We start from the raw sequence: 25214 nt of genomic DNA, 5'->3' as shown, positions 1-25214 counted from the left end.
CTGAAAGACCACAGACTGACCTACTGACCTACGGCAACCTCAAGACAGCCGCAGTGGGCTGGGCGCAGGGCCTGCGCAGCGGCGGATCCCAGTTCCTTCCTCAGCGTCATTGCTCACCCGCATTCCGGCTGGTGACACCCGTCAAGGATTTGCCAGGTGCAGGAACACGAGGGAACTTAGTTTCTAGCCCAGAGCTATCCGAAACTTCCGTATCTGATGCAGACACTCCGGGGACGGTTGGGAACTAGTACTGAAAACAAGAGTTCACTTAAGACACGGGGTTTTATTCTCAAAGCACTGAAACTCTACTAGTCTTTCATTTTTCCTATTTGGCTTCTCAGAAAGGGTGGCATGGTCAAGAATTTTCTTTGATGTGGTTTTATGACGGCAGGCACTTCTTCTCTATTCTTTTCCATGAGGATATTCACTTTAATCCGGCTTCTGCCGCGAGGCTGGAAGAGGGGGTACGCAGTCACACTTTCAAGCTCTTTCATCTCTCTCCCTGCCCTCCCGCGCTGCTCTCGTGTCGGCAGCTGGCTCTGGGTTTTCCTCAAGACTCCCTCCTTGCGCCTTTGCTCCGTGAGCGCTCTCCCCCGAAGCATGCGTTCCTGGTGACCTTCGATTTGCGTCTGTTCCCTCTTGCTTACCTGCCTTCTTCTCTGGGCACTCAGGACACCATGCTCTTCGGGCACAATTTTGGGGAACGTTGTCTCACTAGGGGGCCCTGGTAATTGTTTACCTGGTTTGTTCTTAGACTCTCTGACCCGACCCACTCTCTGAATGTGCCTTTCTATGTGTTTCACCTCTCTCTCCGGAACCAAGTAATACTGCTTTGGTCGCTCTAGCCTGTGGGTCGTCTTCCCCTCCAATCTCGTCTTGGCTTCATGGCCTGTCCCTTGCTCCTTCATCATGTCCATTATTCTCTTATTATAATAAGACTCCGCTTTGGCCAGCCAGTGGTCAAGAGAAAGAGCTTGCTCCCTGCACAATGTTTCATATTCCTCGTGGTACTTCCGAGTTATCAGCTGTCTTGCCGCTGCTGTATGCACGCCACCCAGATTCTGTCAAAGTGAGGCACAGAATTTTATAAGGTGACCGTCTTTTTAAACACATTTAAACAGGAGCTGCACCTCATCAGTGACACTGAGAAGATTTGCAGTCTCTTGTTTACTTTCGTGTTTAACAATTGTGATTTTTATTCCCATCACCCCAGGCGAAACTCTGAGCTCTCAGAGTTGAATCACCCACCACCAACATCAGTAACTACTTTTTAAAAAAGAGAGTATTGGGCATTTTGAACATAATACTCTGTTTTGCAAGTATGGATATAGCTAAACACATGTGCCAGGGTAGACACCCTCTGGGGAGGGGTCACCTGGGCAGGATTTTAAGCCTAAGGCCCCTTCTCCTAGTAACTCCAAACTGTACAACGTGAAGATCATTTACCAAGATTTTTTTCTCCAGTGGGGACTGCTGACCTACGGCAATCCTAGGGTCTGTAGAGGTTTTCGCCCAGGCCAGACTGGAAGACAGAGAAAACAGAGGTAGATCAGAGTGTGGGAGGTGACAGAAACTATCTACTCACATACCGACTGAACCAGGGTAAGCAACTGTTTTGGTCAACGCCAAGGGTATGTCCCCTCGGGAAGAGAGATCCTGCTGTAAGGATCTCTTCCTCCGGGGAATTTAACAACAGCATCTAATCCTTTCACAGAAAGCAGGCACGCACATCTCCCGTGGACTCAAGGGGAACCATTCGGAATCTGGAATCTGGGCCTGGGAGAGGGAAGATGCAGGCTCCTGGGTGTGGCACTGGGCAAGCTCGGCTGGGCTGGACTGCTCTGTCTCCCGGCCTCCTGTGTCTTCCGAGAGACTTCCAGAGTCCAGTGCTCTCGGTCCCTCCTCTCTCTGCAGCTTCTTGGCCCTGGCCCTCTCGGCCTCTATCAGCACATACAGCATCTCTGCCTTCCAATGTTTGGTTCTGAGATTATGTGATCACCTGCCCCTCTGCTTCCCTGCCTTATACTGCCACTTATCCTTCATCCTAAATCCATTGTGAAACTGTTCCCTGCTCAGCACCTTAGGGTGGGAATTTGTGGTTACCCCCCTTTTTTTATGGGCCAGGCTGATGGCAACACAACTGAAGCCTGCCAACTTTTTATGTGTCATCCCTGGTCTAATCTGAGTTTACTGTGAGGTCGTGTTGAAGCCACTGGGGATGCCTGGCATTTCATCTCAGGGCCTTTTGTACTGTTTATGGCAAAGAGCATGGGCTTTGAAGCCTGACAGGGCTACATCTGAATCCTAATCGAACTGCCTCTGAGGTGTGGACTCTGGGCAGACAACAATGTCAGTCAGCTCCCTCATCTATAAAATGGACACGGAAAACAAAAGTCTGCTTCCCAGGGTAATAAAGAACAAACACACATTAGATGAAAGCACCTGCCACAACGCTTGACATGTGGTAAGTTCTCAGGAAATGGCAGCTAATTCCCCTCCACAAGTCAAGCTCCTGACTCTCTATCAAGTCTTTCTGAAACAGTCTCTGTAACAATGATTTCTGTCTTCTTCTGAAAACTTTTTTTTTAACCATTACCTTGAAAACTCACTGGAAAATAATCAGGGTTTACACTGGTATACCTGTATTCCTCTATCATCTTTAAAATGTTGACACTGAAATGTAGACTCTAAAAGGGTGTAACTTAAAATTTACATCTACAGGGGCACCTGGGTGGCTCAGGTCATGGTCCCAGGGTCCTGGGATCGAGCCCCACATCGGGCTCTCCGCTCCGCGGGGAGTCTGCTTCCCTCTCTCTCTGCCTGCCTCTCTGCCTACTTGTGATCTGTCAAATAAACAAAATCTTTAAGAAAAAAAATTTTACATCTACAAATGTATTAGAATGAATCTGATACCAAATATTGGACCTCACAGACTTCTTAGGCACATTCTCATTTCTCTATGTAAATCTATTCTGATATTTAAAAAATGCAACCATCTTACTTTTCTCAGTATGTAGAACCTAGCACAGTACTGAACATTAGAGTACGTGACTCAAGTTCCCAAAGTTCACGATTTGCTGATTACCCTTATCACAAATTTGAGCATCTCTCTCTGCTACTTTCCCCATAACACTGTACCCATCTTTTTTTTTTTTTTAAGATTTTATTTATTTATTTGAGAGAAGACAGTGAGAGAGAGCATGAGTGAGGAGGTCAGAGGGAGCAGCAGACTCCCCGTGGAGCTGGGAGCCCGATGCGGGACTCGATCCTGGGACTCTGGACCTGAGCGGAAGGTCGTCCAACCAGCGGAGCCACCCAGGCGTCCCTGTATCCATCTTTTTGCTGAAACCTTTGCCACTCACTCCCGAGGCACAGGTTTCTTTCACAGGCCTGTCCTGGGCTCCCGCACTGGTCCAACCCGTGTACTCTCACTGCACCCTCGTCATTTGGTCTCCTTAAGGTCCCCTGACGTTTCACAACTCTTCAGCCCCAGCCCCAGCTTAAGAAGTACAGCTGGACTGAGTCTGTGCTGAGACGCAGCAGGCGGCCCATCGGGGCCGTATTCAGCCAGGGTGGACCGGCTCCGGCGGCCCGTCCAACTGAAGAGGGAAAGTCAGCGAGGGCACAGCGCGTTTCAGCTTCCGTTTTCAAAGGAGACTCACGGGGTACACACTGCCTGCCCCCGGGCCGAAGAGCAGACCTCCCTTTCTCACTCAGACACAGCGCGCCCGGCGAAGGGAAGTCACGGGACTTCTCCGGAGCTCGCGGGCAGCTCCGGCCCCATCCTCCGGTCTGTCCATCACTGCGGGGCCTCCGCCCAGCAGAGGCCACAGCTGGTCTTCGAGGAGGGCAGGGACGGCTTCGCGCAGCTCGCCGGTCGGCCGGCGCTGGCGGGGCCGGCACGGAACTGGGAAACTCGGGGACAGGGGTCTGCTCCAGGTGCAAGTCCCCGACGGACGACACCAGCGTGATTTTCTGAACATACCGGCCCTCCTGCTTTGTAACTCTTGATTAGGGAAACGTCAAGTGTCCGCGGGACGCAAAACGACCAGCATTCACGGACGGCTGCGCCAGAGCCGGGCGACCAGGTGGACCCGCGAGCCGAAGGCCGGGCCGGGTCCCGGGGAAGTGCACCGGGGCTGCCCCCGACGGACGCCGGCCGGCCCGCCCTGTCCGCGACCCAGTCCCGAGCCTCCTCCCGGGAGCGGAGCTCCAGGCCCGGCCCGTCCTCCCCCTCCGCCCGCCCCGCTTCCGCCCCGGAGGAGGCCCCGATGGACCCGGTCCCCGGAGCACGGGGGGCCCCGAGAGGCGGCGGAGAGCCCTGCTCGGCCTCGGAGGCCCCGGGCGCCGCCGCCGCCAGAGCCCCGCTCCGGGAGTCGGGAAGGGCCGCAGGATTTCTAGGGCCAACGCCCCGCGGCTGAGGGAACATTAACGCTCCAGCAGAGAGCTCCTCCCGGAGGGGCAGCCCGCGAGGCCGCGCGCCCATTACCGTCCTCCCCGCCGGCCTCCGCCGCCACCACAGGCGGCGCTCTGCCCCCCAGCAGGCTCCGCGGCGCACGGCGACGGACTATGACGTCACGGCCAATGGCGAGCCGGCGCGGCGGACGCTCTGGCCCGCCCCGCGCGGAGCCGGCGCGCTCGTCTGCTCTGGAGGACCGCACGCGGCCTGCGGGTCTGGACACGGAGCCCCGCGCGCGCCGGCAGCGGGGCTAGCGCGGCGGCGGCGGCTCGGTCCGGCCGAGGGGCCGCTCTCCGTCCCTCCGCGTGCGGTACGGCATGGACGGCGCGCGCTGCGGCTCCAGGTTCCAGTCGGACCTGGACTTCTGTCCGGACTGCGGCTCCGTCCTGCCGCTGCCCGGGGCGCAGGACACGGTCACCTGTGTTCGCTGCGCCTTCCGCGTCCCGGTGCGAGGTGAGCGGCCCCGGGGAGGCGGCGGGGGCGGCGGGGGCCCCGGGTGGGAGCTGCGGGGAGGGCGGCGCGGTGCCCACAGCCCTGCTTGCCGCCCGCGCAGACTTCGAGGGGAAGGTGGTGAGCACCTGCGTGGCGTTCAACAAGCCGGGGACGGCCGCGCCTGTGCCGGCGGACGAAGGGCCCGAGTTCCAGGGACCCGTGGTGAGCTGATGACCCGGTCGGGAGGGCGGCGAGGACGTGCAGGGGTGGCGGCCGGCGGGAAGCGGCGGGTGGGGTGTGACCCGCGGGCACCCCGCGTGCGGATGGGACGCGGCCTCGCTGACACTCCCTCCCCGCGCCTGTTCCCGGCCAGGTTGACAGGCGCTGCCCTCGATGTGGCCACGAGGGAATGGCCTACCACACCCGGCAGATGCGCTCCGCCGACGAGGGGCAGACGGTCTTCTACACCTGTACCCACTGCAGGTGCGCACCCTTCCCCGCCCCCACGCCCTCTGTGAGCTGCTGGCTCACCGAGCGGCTCCGCTGACGAACGGGTATCTGCTTTGGCCCCATCCCTCTGCACAGTTCAGCCGACAGGGAGCTCTGGGGCCTGTAAAATGAGCAGTTCTCTTAATCTGCGTATAGCCAGTGAACTAAGCCTTTTAAAGTGCTTCAGAGGAAATGAGAACCTGCCGAAGGCAAGTACTGCTCAGGGGTCAGCAGGTCGTGTTCGGAATCTCTCACTGGTGCACGGTAGCCTTCTCTCCTGAGAATTAATCACATGTCACTTCAGGAACCGGGCAGCTCGGGTCCTTGGATGGGTTCAAGAACGCTTTGTCTTGGGGCACCTGGGGGGGCTCAGTCAGTTAAGCGTCTGCCTTCAGCTCAGGTCCTGATCCGGGGTCCTGGGACCCAGCCCCTCCTCGAGCTCAGCAGGAAGGCTTCTTCCTTTTTCTCTATCCCTCTCCCCACTCGTTCTCTCTCAAGTAAATAAAATCTTAAAAGTAAATAAATAAATTCATCCTTTTATTTATTTATTTCTTTAAGTAGGCTCCACATGGCGCCCACTCAGGACCCTGAGATCAAGACCTGAGCTGAGATCAAGAGTCAGATGCAGGGGCACCTGGGTGGCTCAGCGGGTTAAAGCCTCTGCCTTCGGCTCAGGTCATGATCTCAGGATCCTGGGATCGAGTCCAGCATCGGGCTCTCTGCTCAGCAGGGATCCTGTTTCCTCCTCTCTCTCTGCCTGCCTCTCTACCTACTTGTGACCTCTGTCTGTCTGTCAAATAAAAAATATATATTTAAAAGAGTCAGATGCTTAACCTACCGAGCCACTCAGGCACCCTCTTCCTTTTATTCTTAAAATATGTGTTACATTTACAATATTAAATAAGAGTATTTATATTCTGTGTCTGATAATTCTGATACCCATAGTTGTGGGTCTGATGCTGCTATTTGTTGTTCCTGGTAACTGACTCATGGTGCTTTTTTTCTTTTTACTTATTTACTTCCTTAGTCATTATTGGTTGAGTTATGTATGTCTGTATGTAATCTCTACACTGAATAGTTCTGTTTGTTTGTGTTTTTTTAAGATTTATTTATTTGAGAGGGGGGGGGGTGGGCAGGGTGCAGACGGGAGAGAGATCTCTCCCTGCTGAGCATGGAGCCTGACCGTCTCACGACCCCGAGAACATGACCTGAGCTGAAATCAAGATTGGGCAGCTTAACCCGCTGGGCTACCCAGGTGTCCAGCCTTTTTTTTTTTTTAAATGAACAGAAGTTTTTAATTTTTATGAGGTCCAGTTTATCCCTTTTCTTTTTTCATTCTTTGTCTAATGGCACGTGGCTCTTTGTGTCCTAAGATATCATTTGCATATACTTTATATTTCATTAGATATATTTTGGAATGCATATATATATTTTCACTTTTTATTTAAATTCAATTAATGAACGTATAGTCTGTTTTTAGTTTCACACAGCTCAGTGATTCATCAAGTCATTGACCAGTCCTGATTACCTCACATGCCCTCCTTAATGTCCATCACCCAGTTCCGCCATCCCCCCTCCCCCTCCCCTCCAGCAGCCCTCAGTTTGTTTCCGTAGTTAAGAGTCTCTTATGGTTTGTGTGCCTCTTTGTTTTCATCTCATTCTGTTTTTCCTTCCCTTCCCATATCTTCATGTTTTGTTTCTTATATTTCACATATGAGTGAAATTGTGTGGTATTTGTGTTTCTCTGCTTGACTTATTTCACTCAGCACAATCCCCTCCAGTCCCATCCGTGTCTGATGCAAATGGTGGGTGTTCATCCTTTCTGATGGCAGAGTAGTAGTCCACTGTATATATGAACTACATCTTCTTTATCCATTCCTCTGTTGAAGGGCATCTCAGCTCCTTCCGCAGTTTGGCTGTTGTGGACGTTGCTGCTATAAACATTCAGGTACACGTGCCCCTTCAGATCCCTACATTTGTAGCTTTAGGGTAGATACCCAGAAGTGCGATTGCTGGGTCGTAGGGTAGCTCTATTTTCAACTTTTTTCAACCTCCATGCTGTTTTCCAGAGCAGCTGCACCGTCTTGCATTCCCACCAACAGTGTAGGAGGGTTCCCCCTTCTCCGCATCCTCGCCAGCATCTGTCGTTTCCTGACTTGTTAATTCTAGCCATTCTGACTGGTGTGAGGTGGTATTTCATTATGGTTCATTAGATACATTTTTAATACGGCATTTTTAGTTGTCTTGAATATGAAGGATTGTTTAGGGGAGCTAGTCTTCCACAATGTCATAAATAAAACTCCCTCCTTGATTCTTCAAATGAATGTCTTCTCTTACACGGCTAGGACCTCTATGCTTATTTAAATATAATGAGTCCTTCTTTCTTTCTCTGTAGGTTCCAGGAGAAGGAAGACTCCTGATTTTTTTTCCAGGCAACGCAACAATTCTCCCTCGGATGGTGACGGATATTGGGTTCTTAAGATCCTTTGTCCATCCTAGTTGCAATGTTTTGCTCCCATAGAAGGAAGTTATCATGTGGGGATTACCATTGTCCCTAGAGTACACCTACTCTAGTTGAGTTTCTTATCAAAGTTCTATTTTTCTGTATATGCCAGACATATGTATATTATTTATAATCTGTCTTGTTCCAAAAGGAATTTAAATGAATTTATAGAGATATATTTGTTCTTTCAATAAGTATATCAGCTACAAAAAATATATATAAATTAGTATATGAGAAGGAAAAAGAAAAAAAAGTATAAAAAATGGAGGCAGGAATGAGACTAATAGAAAAAGTAATTTTAAGTATTCCACCACTAAATCTATTTGGTTCCTGAGTTTAGAGAAACAAAATGTAGGAATCTGGATAGTGGGAGATTAAACAAATAATTTAACCAGATCTCTTTGATGTGAGCTTAGACAACAAAAAATCTGATACTAAGGAATACCAGTATGTGCTTACTACAGTTGGACATTTTGGAAAAAAATTTTTTTATTGCTGTTGAGATAAATGTAATATATATTCGTTGTGATAGATTCGTGTGTAGAAAGATGGGGGAGAGTAAAAACTACAAGGAATCCCACTTCGGAGAGATACTTGTTTTTTTTAATGGGTTTTACTATACATGCTGAGGTGTATCTTTTTATCAGTCTGCCCAAAAACCTGAAAGGGAAACACTTGGTAGTCCGGGCACAATAAACGTACTCAGACGCACGCCGGGAGTTCGTGTTTTCGCATTCCTTGCTCCGTTGTGATGCCCCTGACATGCTCAGAGCTCTCAGACTCACCGTGTGGGTTTGCCCCGGCCACGGGGACGCGTGGGCAGGCGGGACTCTGCGCCGCTGGATTCGGGGTCCGAAATCCGGAGCACAGCGGCGCGTGTGTCCAGCGCACGTCCGGCCTTCCCCGGCCCTTGGACCGCACGCGAGGCTCCCCGCCCAGCCGCCTCGGCAGCCGGTGCGCTCTGCCGGCCCCCAGCACCCACCCCCTCCTTGCTTCTGGGATACTGGCAGGTGCTCCTGCGGCAGGGCAGTGCCTTGTGGTCCCGGACCCCCGTCCCGCCCCACCCGACGAAGTGGGCAGTACCGTGTCCCGTCCGCCAGGCCCCAGCAGACCGGGTGGGGGCGCCTAGGCGCGCTCTGCGGACAGCCCGAGCAGAAGGCGCAACAAGCACCCGCCCCGGCGCCCGCAGACCCCCGCGGGACCAGAGCCCTCCCCGGAGCAGGCGCGTGCACCTGCCGCTGGGGTCGGAGCCCCATTCCCACGAGAGGCCGGGAAACCCAAGCAGGCGCTGCGCGGTGCATCCTACGCGCGCCCCGCCACGCCCTGCAGCCCCGCCCACGTGCCCCGGACCGCCCCCTCCCGCAGTGCCTCCGCTGCGCCTGCGCGTGCGCCTGTTGCCGGCGCTCAGTGCCGCCGCTTCCGCCAACTCTGGGGCTGCCTCTTGCGGCGCCTGCGCACCGTCACGTGACGGCGGAACTAATCTGGCGACGCGTGCGCTTAGGCGCCTTTAGTGCCCGGGAAGGGAAAAGGGGACCTCCAGAGCGCGTCACACCCGGAAGCAGAGAGCCGGAAGTGGGGTTGGACAGGTTATCCCCTGGGGTGGGGAGGCGAAGGCCCAGGAGGAGGGGGTCAAAAAGAAGGCGGAGGATCCTGGCTGCTACTCTGAACCCGATCCCGATTGTCTTAGACCCCAGAGACCCAGAGAAAGGGAAGGGCGTCTCCTCCCCCTTCCTCCCCTCCTCCCTCTCCTCAGCCTTAGCCATGGCCGAGGCAGGGGCCGGGCTGAGTGAGACCGTCACTGAGACAACGGTTACCGTGACAACCGAGCCCGTGAGAAAGGCGGGGGGGCGGCGCTCCTCGGGGTCCTCGGGAGAGGCCGGGAGGGGGCGGCTGGGGCTCTGGGCGGAGCGGGCTGACCCCTGGGGTCGGGAGACGTGCACGGTGTGCGGGACTTGCGCAGTGGCCGGGATGGTGCAGGAGGCCGGCCAGGCGGCGTGGAACAGGGTCGGAGTGCGGGTGCGGGGGGTGCTGCCGGGGTGGGGACAGGGAGCAGGATCACACTGGGGGTGCGGGGGGTGCCGCCGGGGTGGGGACACGGAGCAGGATCCGACGGGGGTGCGGGGGGGTGCCGCCGGGGTGGGGACACGAGCAGGATCCGACGGGGGTGCGGGGGGTGCCGCCGGGGTGGGGACAGGGAGCAGGGATCACACTGGGGGTGCGGGGGGTGCCGCCCGCGGTGGGGACACGGAGCAGGATCCGACGGGGGTGCGGGGGGTGCTGCCCGCGGTGGGACACGGAGCAGGATCCGACGGGGGGTGCGGGGGATGCCGCCGGGGTGGGGACCGGAGCATGCCGCCGGGGTGGGGACACGGAGCAGGATCCGACGGGGGTGCGGGGGGTGCCGCCGGGGTGGGGACACGGAGCAGGATCCGACGGGGGTGGGGGGGGTGGCGCCCGCGGTGGGGACACGGAGCAGGATCCGACGGGGGTGCGGGGGGTGCTGCCCGCGGTGGGGACACGGAGCAGGATCCGACGGGGGTGCGGGGGATGCCGCCGGGGTGGGGACACGGAGCAGGATCACACTGGGGGTGCGGGGGGTGCCGCCGGGGTGGGGACACGGAGCAGGATCACACTGGGGGTGCGGGGGGTGCCGCCCGCGGTGGGGACACGGAGCAGGATCCGACGGGGGTGCGGGGGGTGCTGCCCGCGGTGGGGACACGAGCAGGGGACACGGAGCAGGATCCGACGGGGGTGCGGGGGATGCCGCCGGGGTGGGGACACGGAGCAGGATCCGACGGGGGTGCGGGGGGTGCTGCCCGCGGTGGGGACAGGGAATAGGGAGTCAGAGAGGGGACATGGAGCAGGGTCCGAGTGGGGATGCGGCGGATGCTGTCCGGGCAGACGACATAGAGTAGGGTCCGAGTGGAATGTGGGTGATGCTGCCCAGGGTGGGGACACAGAGCAGGGTCCGAGTGGGGATGCCGGGGTGGGGGATGCCGCCCGGGGTGGTGGGGAGACCCAAGGATGGGACGTAGGAGACTGAGGAGCGAGGGAGGTACTGGGGGACCATGAAGGGTTCTGTGAGAAAGCATGGCTGGAGGCCCGCTGGAGGGCAGTTTGCCCAGAAGCACACTTGTCAATAAGTATTTGTGGAAAGGGTGACTCTAAGAGGAAACAGAAGAAATGAGCGGACCAGACGGAGGAGGTGGAGATAGTATTGTGAGAAATCAGAACAGATGAAAATAGAGAAAGGAGTAGCATTTTTGCAAAGAACAGGTTAAGTTGCTTTCAAAGGGCGGAGGTGTCTTGGGCTTCAGAGCCCCTGGGTTAAGGGCGTTTAAATGATAGAGATGCCAGGGTGCTAGGGAGTAGGTGGGCAGGAAGGGGGTCGCAGGCTTGAGAGAGGTCTGGGAAAAAGGAGATCAAAGCGTGGGTATGGGGGACTGAGTGAATGATGTTCAAGTGTTAAGGCCACCAAGGATGATTTGGGGAGGAAGACAGAGAAACAGGGAGGGTTATGTTTTCTTTTGAAGAGTTGCTGGGACCTTCCTTAGGTTCCGAATTGTGTCTTCTCTGTATCTGAGCAGTCATGGAGAACGTTCGAATCCCCAGGGATTCCTGGAGGGCAGAGACCTGTAGTGTTCTGTCCCCTCCCAGCATGCAGCTCCTCTGCTGCCATGTCTGTACCCCTGCTTGCCCTGGGGCCTGGAGGAGAGGAGCCCCCGGGGAGGGAGTGGGGAAGATCAGCCTCTGGGAGCTAGATAGGTATGCCCGTCCCTCTTCACCTTCCAGGAGAACCGGAGCCTGACCATCAAGCTTCGGAAACGGAAGCCAGAGAAAAAGGTAGAATGGACGAGTGACACTGTGGACAACGAACACATGGGCCGCCGCTCATCAAAATGTGAGTGATCGTTGGCCACCAGCAGCCACAGTGCTCTGGCGCAGCCTGCGGTCCTGTTCCTGGCTTCAGGGAGACGAGGGTCAAGTAGAGGGAGTGAGGTGGGAATAGGCCGAGGCCTGAAGGCAGGAGGTCTCAGAGCCAGGGAGAAGTGGAGCGTTGGGTTCCTGGCAGAAAGGACAGGGGTTTGGGCGCCTCAGCCCCAGGGGGTGGGCCTGGGGACGCTGGATCCTGGAAGGGAGAAGGAGCCAATGGTGGAAGTAGGAGTTTTCACTGAGATCCATGGGAGTGGAAGCAACTGTACATCCGTCCTAACTTTGCTCCTTTTTTACCGGGCTCCTCCTCCCAAATCCAGGCTGCTGTATTTACGAGAAACCTCGGGCCTTTGGCGAGAGCTCCACGGAGAGTGATGAGGAGGAAGAGGAGGGCTGTGGTCATACACACTGTGTACGGGGCCACCGCAAAGGACGGCGTCGTGCAACCCCAGGACCGAGCCCCAGCACCCCTCCCCAGCCTCCTGACCCCTCCCAGCCCCCTCCAGGGCCAATGCAGCACTAAATTCCTCTGTCCCCCACCATTCCTGTGTCTGTCTGGCCCTGAATGTATTCATGTGGCTACCTGGGGACTGAGCCCATGGTTTGATCCCTCCAGCCCCTCCTCCTCTCTCCTCTGCCTGAGGGAGGGAAGGGGGAGAGGAGGGTAGACAGAGATCCTGGAATGCTGACTTGCTGCTACTCCAGAACCCAGACTTCCGGGTTCCCCCCCCCCGCCACACTCGTTTCTCCTTCCGGTACTCATCCTCTGCTCTCCAGGGATCCAGGCACCTAGGTCCCGGTCTGTCGCCCTTGTTCTCACTGCCAACCTGTCTGTCCTGGGATGCAGTTATCTTGGCCCCTTGCATTCTCCCCTGAGTCCCAAGCACTTAACTTGGGTTTTCAGCAGCCCTAGCTTTCACTGCCGGGGGTCCTGGTCAGATTGGGGGCAGTCTTGTCCCAGCTGTGCCTGTTAATCCTGGCTCTGAGCTCTTCCAGGAATGGACTTACATAATTGGAACTTCTAGTCCTTGCTTGTGGGGTGGGAGGCCTCGTGGGAGACCTCAGGGCTCTCAGGGAGCTCCGGCCCTTCCCTCCTCCTGCCCTCCGGAGGAGTTGCGAAAGGGGTCTTTGCTTTCTCCCTGTTAATGGGACCTGGGAAAGGAAACAGTCGTGGCCTCTCCTCACCCTTCTCATAGGATACAGGATTTCCAACAAAGCCATCTTGAAGACTGGTCACTTAGAGCCCACTGTCTCCTCCGTCTTCTGGCTTCAGAGACAGACCCAGCATAGTGTTAGGGCCCTGGGTCCCCAGGAGAGGAAGGAAAAGAGAGGGAGCAAAGAGATGGGGGTATGTCCCCTGTACTACACTCTTACCCCTTCCTTCCTAGGCTTTGATGTTCCTGCCAGCTCAGATGTCCAGCTCTCAGCCCTCCCCACTCCTTACTGGGATCTTGCCATCATTTTCGCGGCTTCTTGCCATGCACAGTTGCAAAGATGAGTCAAAAACATACCACCACTGAGATCTCATTTATTGCCACAGATGCGCAAAATAAATAACCCAGCATCACAAAACGTGTTAAATATGGGCCCATTTATACATATGGAGAAAGATGTGAAGCCGTAGATGAGGAGCAGCCTGGGTGTCCAGGCCATTCCCAGGTGGAGGAGAGAGCGATAGCACCACTGGTTCCTTACAGGGGGGAGTCTCGGGAAGGTTCCAAAGGGGGAAAGGCTGTGAGCATGGGAAGCAGGCCTCATGGAGTAGGGCGGCCTGCCCCTTGCTCAGAAAGCTTAGTAAGCATCCTAGGAGGCCCTGGGACCCAGGCCAGAGTCTTGAAGAGGGAGCTCAGATTGGACAGGTCAGGGAGGCCTGAGGCTTCGAGCTGTGGAGAAGGACTGTGTGTGTCCTCCAGACGGGGAGAGGCCTGAGCAGGCAGTAAGGCCCTTTGTATCCATCCTGCCGCAGCGTCCGGGTGTGGACGAGCATAAGGCGGGACGGGAGAGGTGAGGCAGGAAGTAGCCCGAGGTGGCGGTGGCACCACGTCCGAACTCGGCTCTGGGTGTGGATGTGGACACTGAGGCCGTGTGGATGAGCGCGGACGGCCTGGCTGGCGCCTACGAGGCCGCTGGCGGCGGGTGTGGGTGGGTCTCAGCCTTCGGCCGGCACGATGCGGAGCGGGGCGCGGGCATCGCGAGTGCAGAGCAGCGGGAAGACACGCTCCCCCAGGGGCCCGGGCGCCTGGAAGGCGAAGAGCAGGTCCAGCGAGCGGCCGTCATAGAAGGCCACGCGGCCGCGTTCCCAGTCCAAGTCCACGCGGATGCGGCGCGGCGGGGGCCCGGCGCCGCCCAGCGGAGTGGGCTCGGGAGCCGTGAGGGCCCACAGGCGGCCGCCGCGGCCCTCCACGGCCCACACCGCCCCCGCGGGGCACAGCCCCACGCGGCCCTTGCGACGCACGGACTCTCCGGCCGCCCCCACGGCGTAGCGGCTCTCGTTGTCGTCCTCATCCTCCCCGGAGGAGTCCGGGCCAGAGGCCGCCTCGGCAGTCTCCACCTCCCAGCAGTGCCGGCCGGCCCCAAAGCCCTGTGCGCCCAGCACCGCGGGGAGCTGATCGAAGCGCGCGGGGCCGTCGGGCGGTGCGGGTGTCCCTGGGGGGGCCAGTCGGACGCTGCGGCGGTCAGCCGAGATGAGCAGGCGGCGGTGGGCGGTGCCAGGGTCCAGGGTCAGGTCGGCTGTGTGGGGACAGGCAGGAAAGGAGGGCTTGAGGGGCTTTCCGACTCCGAGGCGGGAGGAGACAGACGGTGTGCAGCAGAGGGTACCCAGGAAGCCTCGCGGCAGCGCCCAAAGCCACAGAAGCCTAAGTGGGGCAAGGTCTAGAAAAGGGAGGGCGTGGGCAGCTCTCAGCCTGCACCCACGCTCTGCTTGTGTTGATCTGGGTTTGGACAAGGATTGTGGTGAGCGTGGGGGTGGGTAGGGTGCAAAGGTGGAAGGAAAGCTTGCCTCTCCTTTGTGTGTGGGGTGGGGGGAAGCCGAGCCAGTCCAACTTGCAGGGAGGCCTAAGGACTGGTACCTCCCTCTGCTCTGTCTGGGGTGGGCCTGGAGCTGGATCTGCAGGGTGGGGAAGGTGGCTGGCAAGGGAAGGACAGACAGACACTGGGACCCCAAGGGCAGGTGGGAATGGACCAGCTTGTTGCTTTGGGAAGATGGGACAGAGAGAGAGGGACAGCGGTGAGAGCCAGAGGGACCCGAGTATTCGCGGCCGTGTGTGGGGTTTGCTTTTGAGGTAAGGTTTCTGAATTGGGGGTGCTAGAAGCAATCGGGGTTGGGGGAGATGGTGGGTGATCAAGATGGTGGAGTATCTTTGGCAGGTTTTTTTTGTTGACTTTTAAGATTTTATGTTTAAATCATCCCGACATCCAGCATGGGGCTTGAACTCACAGCCCTGTGATCAAGAGTCACAGGCTCCACAGATGGAGCCAGTCAGGTGCCCCTCTGGCAGCTGAGAAAAGGCAGAGGGCAGCTCTGGTAGTGGGCAGAGAGGGCACTCCCCAGGAGCTTCAGAGAGATGGGAAGTCTCCTGGAGAGGAGTAATGGGACAGGGCAGAAGTGGCTGATGCTTTGTTTGTTGGGAGAGTAGGACGCTGGGCTGTGGGTACTGAGGACATCGTTATGTGCCCAGTCGTGTTCCCCCGAAAGGTGTGCTGCAGTCTCCCAGTACTTCACGATGTGAATTTCGTTGGAAATAGGGTCTTTACAGAGGAAATTAAGTTAAAATTGAGGGCATTAGGGGAGGCCATAGTCCAATATGACTGTAGTCTTTATAAGAAGAGGGAATTTGGACCCAGAGACTAATGAGTACCGGGAAAAACCATGTAAAGAAGACACAGGAAGAAGGCCGTCTTCGGGCCACCGAACCCCTGAGGCTCCCAGATGCTAGGAGGGAGGCAGGGAACAGATTCACCCTCCTGCCTTCGAAGGAAGCAATCCCGCCAACTTCTCCTCCCAAAACCACGACAGCAAGTTTCTGATGTCTAAGCCACTCGGTATGTGGTGCTCTGCTAAGCGGCCCTAGGACACTAATACAGACATCAGAGAAGACCTGAGCAGGTTTGAGAGAGAAAAGGAAGCAAGCCCGAGACAGACCGTCCCTCGGTGGGGTCCCTTTGCCCTCCTCACCCGTCAGTCTGTGGAGCATGTTTTTCACCACCGGATAATCTTCGGGGAGATCATCATCTGAGTTAGATGACTTGGGTCTTGGGGCATCGAGTCTGGACAGATGAGGGAGAAAGGTCAGGCAATCAGGTGACGCCCTCTGCTGTCTCCTGCCCTCCCCTCACCCCACTCACTCTCCGGAGCAAGAAACCTGTCCGTGAGTGGGGCTGTGAGCCCATGGAAAAGGTGATGGACATGGTGGCCCGTAATGGAAAGGAAGGGGCGGTAAGACGGAACTCACCTTCTCCATGTCTTCCTTATATCCTGGCATGGGCAGAAGAAAACACGATGTGAGCCCTGGGCTTTGTCCTCAGGACCCCTCGCCCTCTTCCCCTCCCCCAGGCAGCTGGATCTCCGTTGGTGAGCTCCCTGGCACCTCTCAAAGTGATCTCGCTGCCTCTTTGTCCCGTCTCATGGCCCATCCTTCCCGCCCATCATCATCTACTGCCTCCCTTCCCCCTCCTCCTTAAGGCTCCCCTTTCCCTTCCCCAGCCTGGCCCAGGCCTTTTTTCTGTCCCCACTTAGCTCCCAGAGTCATTACTTTTCCTGATGCCTCCCTCAGCCTCATTCTGTCTCTTTCCGTGGTCCCCTGCCCTGTCTACCTTCCAGAGGGTGTCCTCCTGTCCATCAATCCATCAGACAGACCAAACACCCAGAGCCTGGGGCTAAGAGTTGGTACATAAAAGCCTTCTAACAAAGCTGCTTCCCCTGTTGCCATAAAAGCCCGGTGGCGTTTACTGGGCCCTTTGCTTTGTGTCCGTCACACTGGCCAAAGAGGCAGCTGGACTTGGATGTGTCCCAGAGGTCCTGCGGATCTGCAGGATACCGTGGGAACCAGGAGGAGCAGCGCATGCTCCCCCCCCCCCAAATACCAGGGTCCACCTGCCCGTGTCAGGGTCCCTTGGGGATGACTGGAGCAGACTGGGGTGGTGGTGAAGGGAAGAGAGGAAAGGCAATTTGCCTAATTATGCCAATTACACCTGGACTAATTAGGTCTGTGTAGACTTCAAAGTGTGCAAGCAACACCCGAGACCGGCTAGGCTGCTGGGGAGAAGCAGCTCAGGAATCCGGGACGCCTGGGGGGCCGGGCAAGGGAATGGGGCTGGTTGATGGCCAAGGAGTCGGGGCCAAGAGGGGCGCGGCGGGGGGCGGGGTGCGGGATGGGATGAGGGGCAGGAGCCAGAGGTCTCCGCGGCGCGTGGACCAGGCCTCCAGCGGTCGCCGCCCCCGCCAGGGGTCCTGGGAGGAGCGGAGGACGCCCGGCGCGGCTCCGGCGGGGGCCCGCGGCTGACCCCTCTGCGCTCCCGGGGTGTTTGGATCTGCTTTCCCTCCCTCGCGCCCTCCTGACAGACCCTCCTTCCCTGCCCCTGCACTCCGGCTGGTTCTCGCTCTGCCCTCGCTGGTTCTGACCCCGCTGTCCGCGCAGGCCCCGCGCAGGCCCCGCGCAGGCCCCGCGCCCACCAGGACTCTCCGGGTCCCCACCTCCCCCGCGCGCAGCGGCGTCCCTCCGCGTCCCCCGCAGCCCCCGCGCTCTGCCGAGGGCTCCGGAGGCCCTGCGTGCCGTCCAGCCCTCCGACCTCTGGGTAGAGTGCCAGACTCCTTCCCCTTGTCCTTCCTGGAAACTCTCACGGCACTACAGGGGTTTGGGGTCAGGCCCGCGACCCCTCGTTCTTTGCTCGTCTCAGATCCGTTCTTTGCCTAAACTTCCATAAGGGCCCCGCCCCCCGGAAACCCCTGCCTCCCCCTTCCACCAGCCGCAGCGGATCCGCGACGCGCGACCCCGCCTTACCTCTCCGTGCGGATCCAGGCAGCCCATGGTGGGGATGCGGCCCCCTCTGCGCCTCCCCGCGCGGGCCCCGGGCTCAGCCAGCTTCTCCCGCAGCCCCCGGCTGATGCGCACCTCCACCGCCAGCCGCACGTTGGACCTCAGGCTGCGGCGGGGACACGGCTGGCCGCAGCAGGGGCAGGCGGTGGGGGGCGCCGGGGCGCCTGCGGCCGGCGGGGCGCCCCAGCAGCGGGCCAGGCACGCGCGGCAGAAGCTGTGCTCGCACGCCAGCAGCACCGGGTCCTCGAAGGGGCCCCCGCACAGCGGGCACGTCGCCAGCTGCTCCAGACGCTCCACCAGCCCCGGGCCCAGCTCGGGCGCCTCCATGGGGAGCGCGCGTCCGGGCGCCCACCCTTCCGCGACCCCCGCGGCCGCCTCCCAGCGCGCGCTCGGCGAACCACGCCTGCTGCTGGCGGATTGGGGGACCCTCTCTCCGGCCGGCGCATGAACTTTCGGACGCTGCCCTGACGCCCTCCAGGGACAGCCTCGCTCCGCTCCACCAGGCTCGAGCTCCGCCGCGCTCCCCGCCGCGTCGGGTTTTATAGGGAGGAGGAGGCCCCCGCGGCAGGTAAACAGGCCTTGCGTAACAGCTCATCTGGTTCTCCGGCTTCCCGGGTAGGGTTTGGGGGAGGAGGGCGGGAGGAAAGGACTCGTGGGCCCTCGAGGCCAGGGGGTGGTCGGGAGGGGGCGCTCCTGGGGCAAGGCGGCGCCGGGTGGGGAGGGCAGCCCCTCGTCATCCCTCCCGGGGCCTGAATCTCCCCTTCCCCCGGGCCTGTGCTGTGCGGGTGGGCAAGGGGCCCAGTCTCGCTGTTGGCATGGGTGCCCGCATCGCCAGGGTGTGAGTCATAACAGGTGGCCGGCACACCTACATCTGGGGGCTGGGGGCGGACGCCGGGATCCTGGCTCCTGTGGCTTCGCAGGCCTCGTGTTGGTGTGTGCTGTCATCCAGGCGGCTCTCTCCGTCTTCCTGCCTTCCCTATTAAGGGCTTAGGAACAGTCTGAAGCTTTGGGGTAAAGGGTGGGGAGCAGGCGCCCACACTCCTGCCTCTGGCTGGCTCCCAGCGTGGCTCTTAGGACTCTCTTCCTATGTCTCTCTAGTTCTTTCTTCCCATTTTTCCTGGTGTATGTTTTCATTTCCACGGGTCTCTCTCTCTCCGTCTTTGGGACGTACCCAGGGGTTATCTATTTCAAATCTCTTGGTAAACAGCCGTGAGGAGGGCTGGCGTGGCCAAGCTCCCACAGCAAGGGAGTAAGCAGGAGTGCAGCCAGACCAGATCTGATCTGTGCCCTTGCTGTGACTCCGCCCTCTGCCTCTTCCATTCCAGATGCTTTTCTAGGTGTTTTCCTGGCCCTCACCTCCATCTCGACCCTCTCCCTAGTTCCTGGCCAGGCCCGCCTCACGCTAGGCCTCTCTGTGAGGATCCCCTGGAGGCCTTGTGAAGAAGTAAACATCCAGATGCCCACGACTGTGATCGCAGGCGCCGCTGAGCAAACGCGCCCGTGCACATTCCCCACGGCGCCCACGCTTACGGACAGAGGCACTCACACTGTGCCGGCGCCACGGATATGCCCAGATACTTCTGTGCACGCTGAATGTCACTGGGACGGACAGCCAGTATTACTCAGGGACAGAGAGACGTACTTAAAGAAAACACGCAAAGAGACAGCCTGTCATTAGCTTTCTTGTCAACGAGAACAACAGTCCGGCAGCAGTAAGCCTTTATGGGGCAGCCGCTTGGAGATAAACGTCATAAAGATAAAACACAATAAAGATCAGGCAGCCCTCAGGCATCCTTGTCCTTCCCTCCGCTCCGTACTTACTGGGGAGACACTCACATTGGACACCCTGATAACCCAACACAAATAAACCCGTGTGTCCTTATCCCAGAACGAACCTCCCAGCCCAGCGCTCATAAAACCCACAGCTACACAAGCAAAACACAGCAAACATGACCCAAACCTATGGGCTAAATGGCTTTCAGGTTGTGCTAGCCAGAGTCCCGGTCCCCCAAAGACGTCCACGTCTTAATTCCTGGAACCTGTGACTGCGTTCCTTCTCAGGGCAGAGAGGAATAAAGCTTGCCCATGGCATTTGGGCTGCTGAGCTGCTGAGTCTGGAATCATGAGATTATCCAAGTGGGTCCAGCGTGATCACAAGCACCCCCGAAGGGGAGGACAGCAGGGCAGAGAAGTGCGGTAGGTCCTTAGTCCCCCCGTGGGCTTGGAGGGCGGAGGGAGGAGCCGTGAGCACAGGGAGTGGGGGGTCCCCAGAAGCCGGAGGAGGAAGGCAGGGTTTTCCGGGAGGAGCCCAGGCCTGCCCACATCTTGACTTCAGCCCAGTGGGACCCATCTTAGACTTCAGAGTTCAGACACAAGTCTGTGATCATGCTGTAGCCACAAGCAGCAAAGGGATCCGAGTGCTTCCCCTTTTCCCTCCATCTCTCGTCCTCTGGGACCGTCTGCTTCATCACGTTTTCTGTATTTCCCCGGTCCCTTCTCTTTGTTTCTCTTCCTTTGGATTGCTTCGTTTTCTTGGTTCCGTGCCCAACTCAAGTCCTGTTATACGTTGGGTCCTTTCTAGATCGGGCCTGGAGCATTGGGGGAAGGCCTCCAGGCGTCTGGAGATACCCACATTGTCGGGGGTCCCCGGGCCTTGCTGTGGTACCTGTGCTGGGCCGTGCAGGAGCATGGTCTGGGGAACTTTTCAACTCCCCGTGTCCAGGAAACACTTCAGATCAAAGAAACAGAATCTCGGGATGTGTGAGGCATCCGGAGTTGTTTTGTTTTTGTTTTAAAGATTTTATTTATTTAGGGGCGCCTGGGTGGCTCAGTGGGTTAAAGCCTCTGCCTTCGGCTCAGGTCATGATCTCAGGGTCCTGGGATCGAGCCCCGCATCAGACTCTCTGCTCATTGGGGAGCCTGCTTCCTCCTTTCTCTCTGCCTGCCTCTCTGCCTACATGTGATCTCTGTCTGTCAAATAAATAAATAAAATCTTTTAAAAAAAAAAAAGATTTTATTTATTTATTTGACAGACAGATCACAAGTAGGCAGAGAGGCAGGCAGGGTGGGGGGGCTGGGGAAGCAGCCTCCCCGCTGAGCAGAGAGCCCGATATGGGGCTCGACATGGGGCTCCATCCCAGGACTCCGGGATCATGACCTGAGCCAAAGGCAGAGGCTTCAACCCACTGAGCCACCAGGTACCGCAGCATCGGGAGTTTTAAAAGCTTTCCAGGTTCCAGTGTTCACCCGCGGGGCAAGTGAACCTGCCCTCCTAATCTCACTGGGCTCACTGGGAATCTTCTGTTTTTGGTGGTTGAGCGTAGAAGGCTGATGTCACAGCCAGGCCTTTGCTCTTGTGGCTGCTTCTGGGGAGCCCCTCTGGCTCCAGAGCTGGGCGTAAGTGGGTCTGTCTCGTCCTTCAGGGCTCAGCTTAGACGGGACATAGCCACTAGAGGACGTCTTTCAGTACTGTATCTCCAGTAGTTTTTCTCAAAGACACTCACTATCTCTTTACCCGGATTTACTCTCTTCGTGGATTTTCTCACCATCTGAAATGATCTGTTTCTAGGTTTTGAGCTGTTTCTATCTACCAGTAGGTAGTTTTGTGGGAACAGGAACCTGGCTTCCCATTGCTGCTCTGAACCTAGAACAGTGCCTTGCACACGGCCGGTCTCGGTGAACACGTGCCCGGTCGCTGAACTGCCTGCCACCCCTTGGGCAGGGAGAGAGGCTCTTCTGACAGACTCTGCTTAGACTTTCAAATGTGCCCAGGCTTCTTGCCCTCCCCAGTCACAGTCCTTCCTCACTGGCAGAGGCCAGAGTGGGGCAGCGGACACTCCTGTGTGATGGGACACAGCCTTCAGCCTGGCTTGGGCCCATGGTCTGGTCGTCCCCCTCACCCCCTGCTACAAACACGTGTCACAGCTTCCGGCAGCCTTTCTGTGGCACTTACTGCAGGACACGGAGTACAGCGGGGAACAGGAGGGGTGGACACGGCCAGGAAATGTCCCCTTCTCAAGGCCATCACCCCCCCCACCAGAAGCCCTAACAACTGCGCCCCTGACCTTCTCATCCCCATTTGGGGCTCCTCCTGTCCCAGAGAGCGGGGTGGGGGAGGTGACTGCCTGTGTGTGGGCTTGGCTTGCCGTGCCTGGATCCTGCCTCCGCTGGCGCCACGCCGATGCAGGTTTCTCCTGTACACCTGTCCCCAGCCCTTCAGGGGGTCTCCCCGGGGTGCTGGGGGAGTGCCTACCCCGGCACAGACGGGGGCGTGCTGGGCGTGTGGCCTCGGCCCAGTGCTGGGCTCTTTCCTCCTCCCCCTGCTTCTTTCTATTTGTGTTTCTCCTTCAGTCTGTCTCTCCGCCATTTCAGTGACACCCCCGTGCTTTCAGAGTCCACAAGTCTTCAGGAGCCTTCGAGGGGGAGAGATAGGTACAAAGAGATGTTTGAGAGACTGGGGGACAGGGCAGGTCCAGAATCCACCACGACTGAATTAGGGAGCGTGGTCATGCACACAGGTGCGCCCACCATCGCCCGAGGTCTGTCATTTCCGCGTCTTAAAGGCTCGTTGAGTGGGGAAGAGTGGGTTGAGGACTATGGTGACAGATTGGAGAAAGAGTGCAAATGATTTCGGGAAGGCTTCCTGGAGGAGGTGACTTGTAAATGAAGTGGGAAAGAGTTGGAAGAGCCTGCACAAAAAATGCAAAGCATCTTTGGGGAGAGACCTGGACGTCCGGGGAGAAGAGGCGTGAGTGAAGGAGACCATGCCCCTTTCTCGGCTTCCACTCCCCACGCCCCCTTCCCAAAGATGGTCTTCAACCTTGGCTGCTTCTCTAAAGACTCATTTTTCTTCAAAAAAAGACTGCTGCCTGTGCTGTGGTTTCACACAGTGGTGACCTGTCAGTGCAGGCAGCCTTCCTTGGGGCAGCCCCTGCTGCTCGGGTCCACAGCCTCCCCGGAGGACGGAGATGCGACCAGATGCACCAGACCGTCCACCTGCCCAGAGCCAAGGCCCGGCTTCGGGAGTCGCGGCGTGAGGGCTGTGCTTGGCTCCCACTGCTGGTCCGAGGCAGGACCAGGGCTGAGTTCCAGACCCACTGCCTCCTTCCCTGAAACACTGCTCCCTCTCTCCGGAGACTGACTTTCTCTGTCCTGTCCTGCTGGGAGCGTCCGTGCTCCCTCTCCCTGTACGCTGCTGCCACGCAGGTGGCGCTCCTCCTTCAGCTCCTGTGTGCTGTCCACCCCCCCCACCGCCCCCTCGGGTCGCCGTGCCCGCACTCTCTGTCCTTCCCCTCCTGTCCCACCAGCTCCTCCGGGAGCCCCGTTCGCCCCGTGCCCACTCCCTGAGTGCCTCCCATGCTGAGCCCTGCGGTAGGAGCTGGCGGTGACCAAGCCGGCAAATTAGACTCTGCCAGGAAAGACTAACCATAAGCAAGTAAACAGGGACCTGGACAAGGTAATTACAGATGCGTAAGTGCTCCGCAGGGGTGAAGTGGCTAATATGAAGGGAATGAAGCAGAGGAGGGGCGCACCACCTTTACAGGGTTAGCAGACGCTTCTGGGAGGAGGGGAGGTTTGAGCAGAGCTTCCTCCCCCAGCCCCCCAGCGTGGGGAGCGGATCTTGCTGAAGAGGGACGAGGACCGTCGTCCCCTGTGAGCTGGCCGGGTACCAAGCGGGCCAGGCACTGGCTTCCGTGGCCCGGTCAGGGCGGCCAGACCCCCGCTCGGCCCCAGCAGCCCTCGCCCCCTTCTCTGCGGCAAGCCGAGTCCTCCTCTGCCTGCGCACGCACCAGGAGAACACCCGTGTCCGTGGGCACCGGCCCGTCAGGGAGAGCGAGCCTTCCAGAGCGAGCCTCTGTTACCCTGGGCAGCGCGCCGGACGCAGCTCGCTGGGTGCCGGTCCCACTCGCACCACCACGTTCGAGAACCGCGGGTTTGCAGAACGTGAGAGGCGAGAGGGACATTCACACCATGTGGTGGAGCCGGAATCTTCACGTGGCAGATGGAAAACTGAGGTCCGCGGGGGACCGAGCTGGTCCTGGGAGCGCGCCTGGGCGTGGGGCCACCCTCCTGGTCCTCGTCCCCGTCCCCACGCAGCCGCGGGCTGCTTCTTGTCCCTTGCACAGCCGCAGTTACGGCCGGCGCGCTGCGCCCTCGTGTGTGAGCGGACGGAGGCCCTGTCTGACCGGGAGCAGCAGCCGCGGACGGTGATGCCCAGGCACGCCAGCGCTGAGCCCCTCGGCCACAGCCCGTGGGCAGCGAGGACACAGACTGGTCCCCGGCCTATCCAACCAGGGCAGTGGATGGTCGGGGGTGGGGGGTCGGTTGCTGGGAACCAAAGCCCCAGGCCCCAAGGGGGAGGCAGACCTCGCCCTCAGGGCACAGGCAGTGAGGATTTCCTGCAGGGAACGGTGATACAAGCATCACTGTGAGGCCTAGACCGTGAGAACGCACGAGCTTCTAACCCGACCCTCGGCCTCAAGGGCCGTCATCGGAGCCATCGCTCCCACAGACCCCTCCCGGGGTGGGAAGAGGGCCTAGCCTCTCGGATCTCATATGAATTCTACCCTGCAGAACCCTAGCTGAGAAGGAGAGGTTCCTCTTGTCTCCAGCCTCTCCAGCGAGCAGGGAATGAAGCCGACCACAGTGTAGGCTCCTCAGATAAAACGCAGGACACTCAGTCAAACCTGAGGTTCAGATAAACAGTAAGTATAAGTATCCCCCAAATGTCATATGGGGAATATCCTTGCAAAAGACGGTTAATTCTCTGTCCGAGATTCAGATTTAAGGAGCTGTCTTGTTTTTATTTGCTGAGGCTGGCCACCCCACAAGGGTCTAGCGCTGGGCCCTAGTATGGACGGGGGCCTTGAGGGAGGCCGGCGCGGGGCCCCAGTACAGACAGGGGCCTTGAGGAAGGGCTCTCTGGGGAGGCCACGTTTAATGAATATTTATCAGGCACAGCAGGGAGGGAAGGGCATTCCAGTCAGAGGGAACAGCATTGACTCACAAGAAAGGAAGAGTTTGGGCCGATGTACAGCAGCTGGGGCATGGTGAGCAGGAAGTCGGGGGAGTCAGCAGAGACCGGGTCACACAGGGTCTCCAGTGAGAAGCAGCATGGCCCAGGGGCGTCCCCCAGACTCAGGCAGGCTCTGCTGCCATGGGTCAGGGGACAGGCGATGACAGCCGGTCGAGCTGGAGAGGAGCAGGCTGGCTCCAGGTCCATTTTGTAGATGGGAGGCCACCCACAGGGTCCCTGGGCAGAGGCAGACATCCAGGGTGAGTCCGAGCTCCCAGAATGGACAGGGCTCCTGCAAAGCCCTTGAGGAACACTGGGTGTTGGTCTTGGACCACAGGGGAGGAGGTA

The 25214-nt window shown here is 58.4% G+C and overlaps 4 protein-coding genes across 11 annotated transcripts; 2 read left to right on the top strand and 2 right to left on the bottom strand.

The window, feature by feature from the left end:
* Positions 1–263: 263 nt before the first annotated feature.
* Positions 264–4506, bottom strand: LOC116589265 (putative uncharacterized protein ZNRD1-AS1). Of its 6 annotated transcripts, XM_032341302.1 has the most exons (4): positions 1730–2013; positions 1447–1522; positions 804–1061; positions 264–452 (listed from the first exon to the last, which is right to left on the bottom strand). In XM_032341302.1, the coding sequence occupies exons 1-4, from the start codon at positions 1957–1959 to the stop codon at positions 309–311; spliced, it is 708 nt and encodes a 235-aa protein (XP_032197193.1). In that variant the 5' UTR covers positions 1960–2013; the 3' UTR covers positions 264–308. The 6 variants fall into 6 exon arrangements, 3 of the variants coding, with proteins under 3 accessions (XP_032197193.1, XP_032197192.1, XP_032197191.1); XR_004285277.1 differs by lacking the exon at positions 1730–2013 and adding an exon at positions 4490–4506 and having other exon boundaries at positions 264–1061; XR_004285275.1 differs by lacking the exon at positions 1730–2013 and adding an exon at positions 4434–4491 and having other exon boundaries at positions 264–1061.
* A 101-nt stretch (positions 4507–4607) lies between these two features.
* ZNRD1 (zinc ribbon domain containing 1) lies at positions 4608–8474 on the top strand. Its single transcript, XM_032341316.1, has 4 exons — positions 4608–4912; positions 5013–5113; positions 5265–5374; positions 7776–8474. The coding sequence occupies exons 1-4, from the start codon at positions 4777–4779 to the stop codon at positions 7798–7800; spliced, it is 372 nt and encodes a 123-aa protein (XP_032197207.1). The 5' UTR covers positions 4608–4776; the 3' UTR covers positions 7801–8474.
* A 952-nt stretch (positions 8475–9426) lies between these two features.
* PPP1R11 (protein phosphatase 1 regulatory inhibitor subunit 11) lies at positions 9427–13388 on the top strand. Of its 3 annotated transcripts, none has more exons than XM_032341313.1 (4): positions 9427–9713; positions 11676–11784; positions 12137–12228; positions 13205–13388. In XM_032341313.1, exons 1-4 carry the CDS (start codon positions 9645–9647, stop codon positions 13334–13336), a joined length of 402 nt encoding a protein of 133 aa, XP_032197204.1. In that variant the 5' UTR covers positions 9427–9644; the 3' UTR covers positions 13337–13388. The 3 variants fall into 3 exon arrangements, with proteins under 3 accessions (XP_032197204.1, XP_032197205.1, XP_032197206.1); XM_032341315.1 differs by lacking the exon at positions 9427–9713 and adding an exon at positions 9751–9887; XM_032341314.1 differs by lacking the exon at positions 13205–13388 and having other exon boundaries at positions 9429–9713; positions 12137–12834.
* RNF39 (ring finger protein 39) lies at positions 13325–18417 on the bottom strand. The gene is made up of 4 exons (XM_032341311.1): positions 17816–18417; positions 16268–16290; positions 15991–16082; positions 13325–14546 (listed from the first exon to the last, which is right to left on the bottom strand). The coding sequence occupies exons 1-4, from the start codon at positions 18176–18178 to the stop codon at positions 13966–13968; spliced, it is 1059 nt and encodes a 352-aa protein (XP_032197202.1). The 5' UTR covers positions 18179–18417; the 3' UTR covers positions 13325–13965.
* Positions 18418–25214: the final 6797 nt, after the last annotated feature.

Source organism: Mustela erminea, chromosome 4, assembly GCF_009829155.1.
Source record: "Mustela erminea isolate mMusErm1 chromosome 4, mMusErm1.Pri, whole genome shotgun sequence".
Lineage (NCBI taxonomy): Eukaryota > Metazoa > Chordata > Mammalia > Carnivora > Mustelidae > Mustela > Mustela erminea.
This window is presented reverse-complemented; position numbering and strand designations above follow the sequence as displayed.

Excerpts from the sequence above, each read along its gene's own strand:
- PPP1R11 (XM_032341313.1), top strand. The coding sequence starts at position 9,645 with ATGGCCGAGGCAGGGGCCGGGCTGAGTGAGACCGTCACTGAGACAACG. Across the intron at positions 9,714-11,675 it reads TTACCGTGACAACCGAGCCC|GAGAACCGGAGCCTGACCAT; the intron begins GTGAGAAAGGCG and ends TTCACCTTCCAG. Across the intron at positions 11,785-12,136 it reads GGGCCGCCGCTCATCAAAAT|GCTGCTGTATTTACGAGAAA; the intron begins GTGAGTGATCGT and ends TCCCAAATCCAG.
- LOC116589265 (XM_032341300.1), bottom strand. The coding sequence starts at position 1,959 with ATGCTGTATGTGCTGATAGAGGCCGAGAGGGCCAGGGCCAAGAAGCTG. Across the intron at positions 1,523-1,729 it reads CCCTTGAGTCCACGGGAGAT|TCTGGCCTGGGCGAAAACCT; the intron begins GTGCGTGCCTGC and ends TCTGTCTTCCAG. Across the intron at positions 1,062-1,446 it reads CACTGGAGAAAAAAATCTTG|AATCTGGGTGGCGTGCATAC; the intron begins GTAAATGATCTT and ends TCACTTTGACAG.
- RNF39 (XM_032341311.1), bottom strand. The coding sequence starts at position 18,178 with ATGGAGGCGCCCGAGCTGGGCCCGGGGCTGGTGGAGCGTCTGGAGCAG. Across the intron at positions 16,291-17,815 it reads GCCTGGATCCGCACGGAGAG|GATATAAGGAAGACATGGAG; the intron begins GTAAGGCGGGGT and ends TGCCCATGCCAG. Across the intron at positions 16,083-16,267 it reads ATAAGGAAGACATGGAGAAG|ACTCGATGCCCCAAGACCCA; the intron begins GTGAGTTCCGTC and ends TCATCTGTCCAG.
- ZNRD1 (XM_032341316.1), top strand. The coding sequence starts at position 4,777 with ATGGACGGCGCGCGCTGCGGCTCCAGGTTCCAGTCGGACCTGGACTTC. Across the intron at positions 4,913-5,012 it reads CTTCCGCGTCCCGGTGCGAG|ACTTCGAGGGGAAGGTGGTG; the intron begins GTGAGCGGCCCC and ends CCGCCCGCGCAG. Across the intron at positions 5,114-5,264 it reads CCGAGTTCCAGGGACCCGTG|GTTGACAGGCGCTGCCCTCG; the intron begins GTGAGCTGATGA and ends GTTCCCGGCCAG.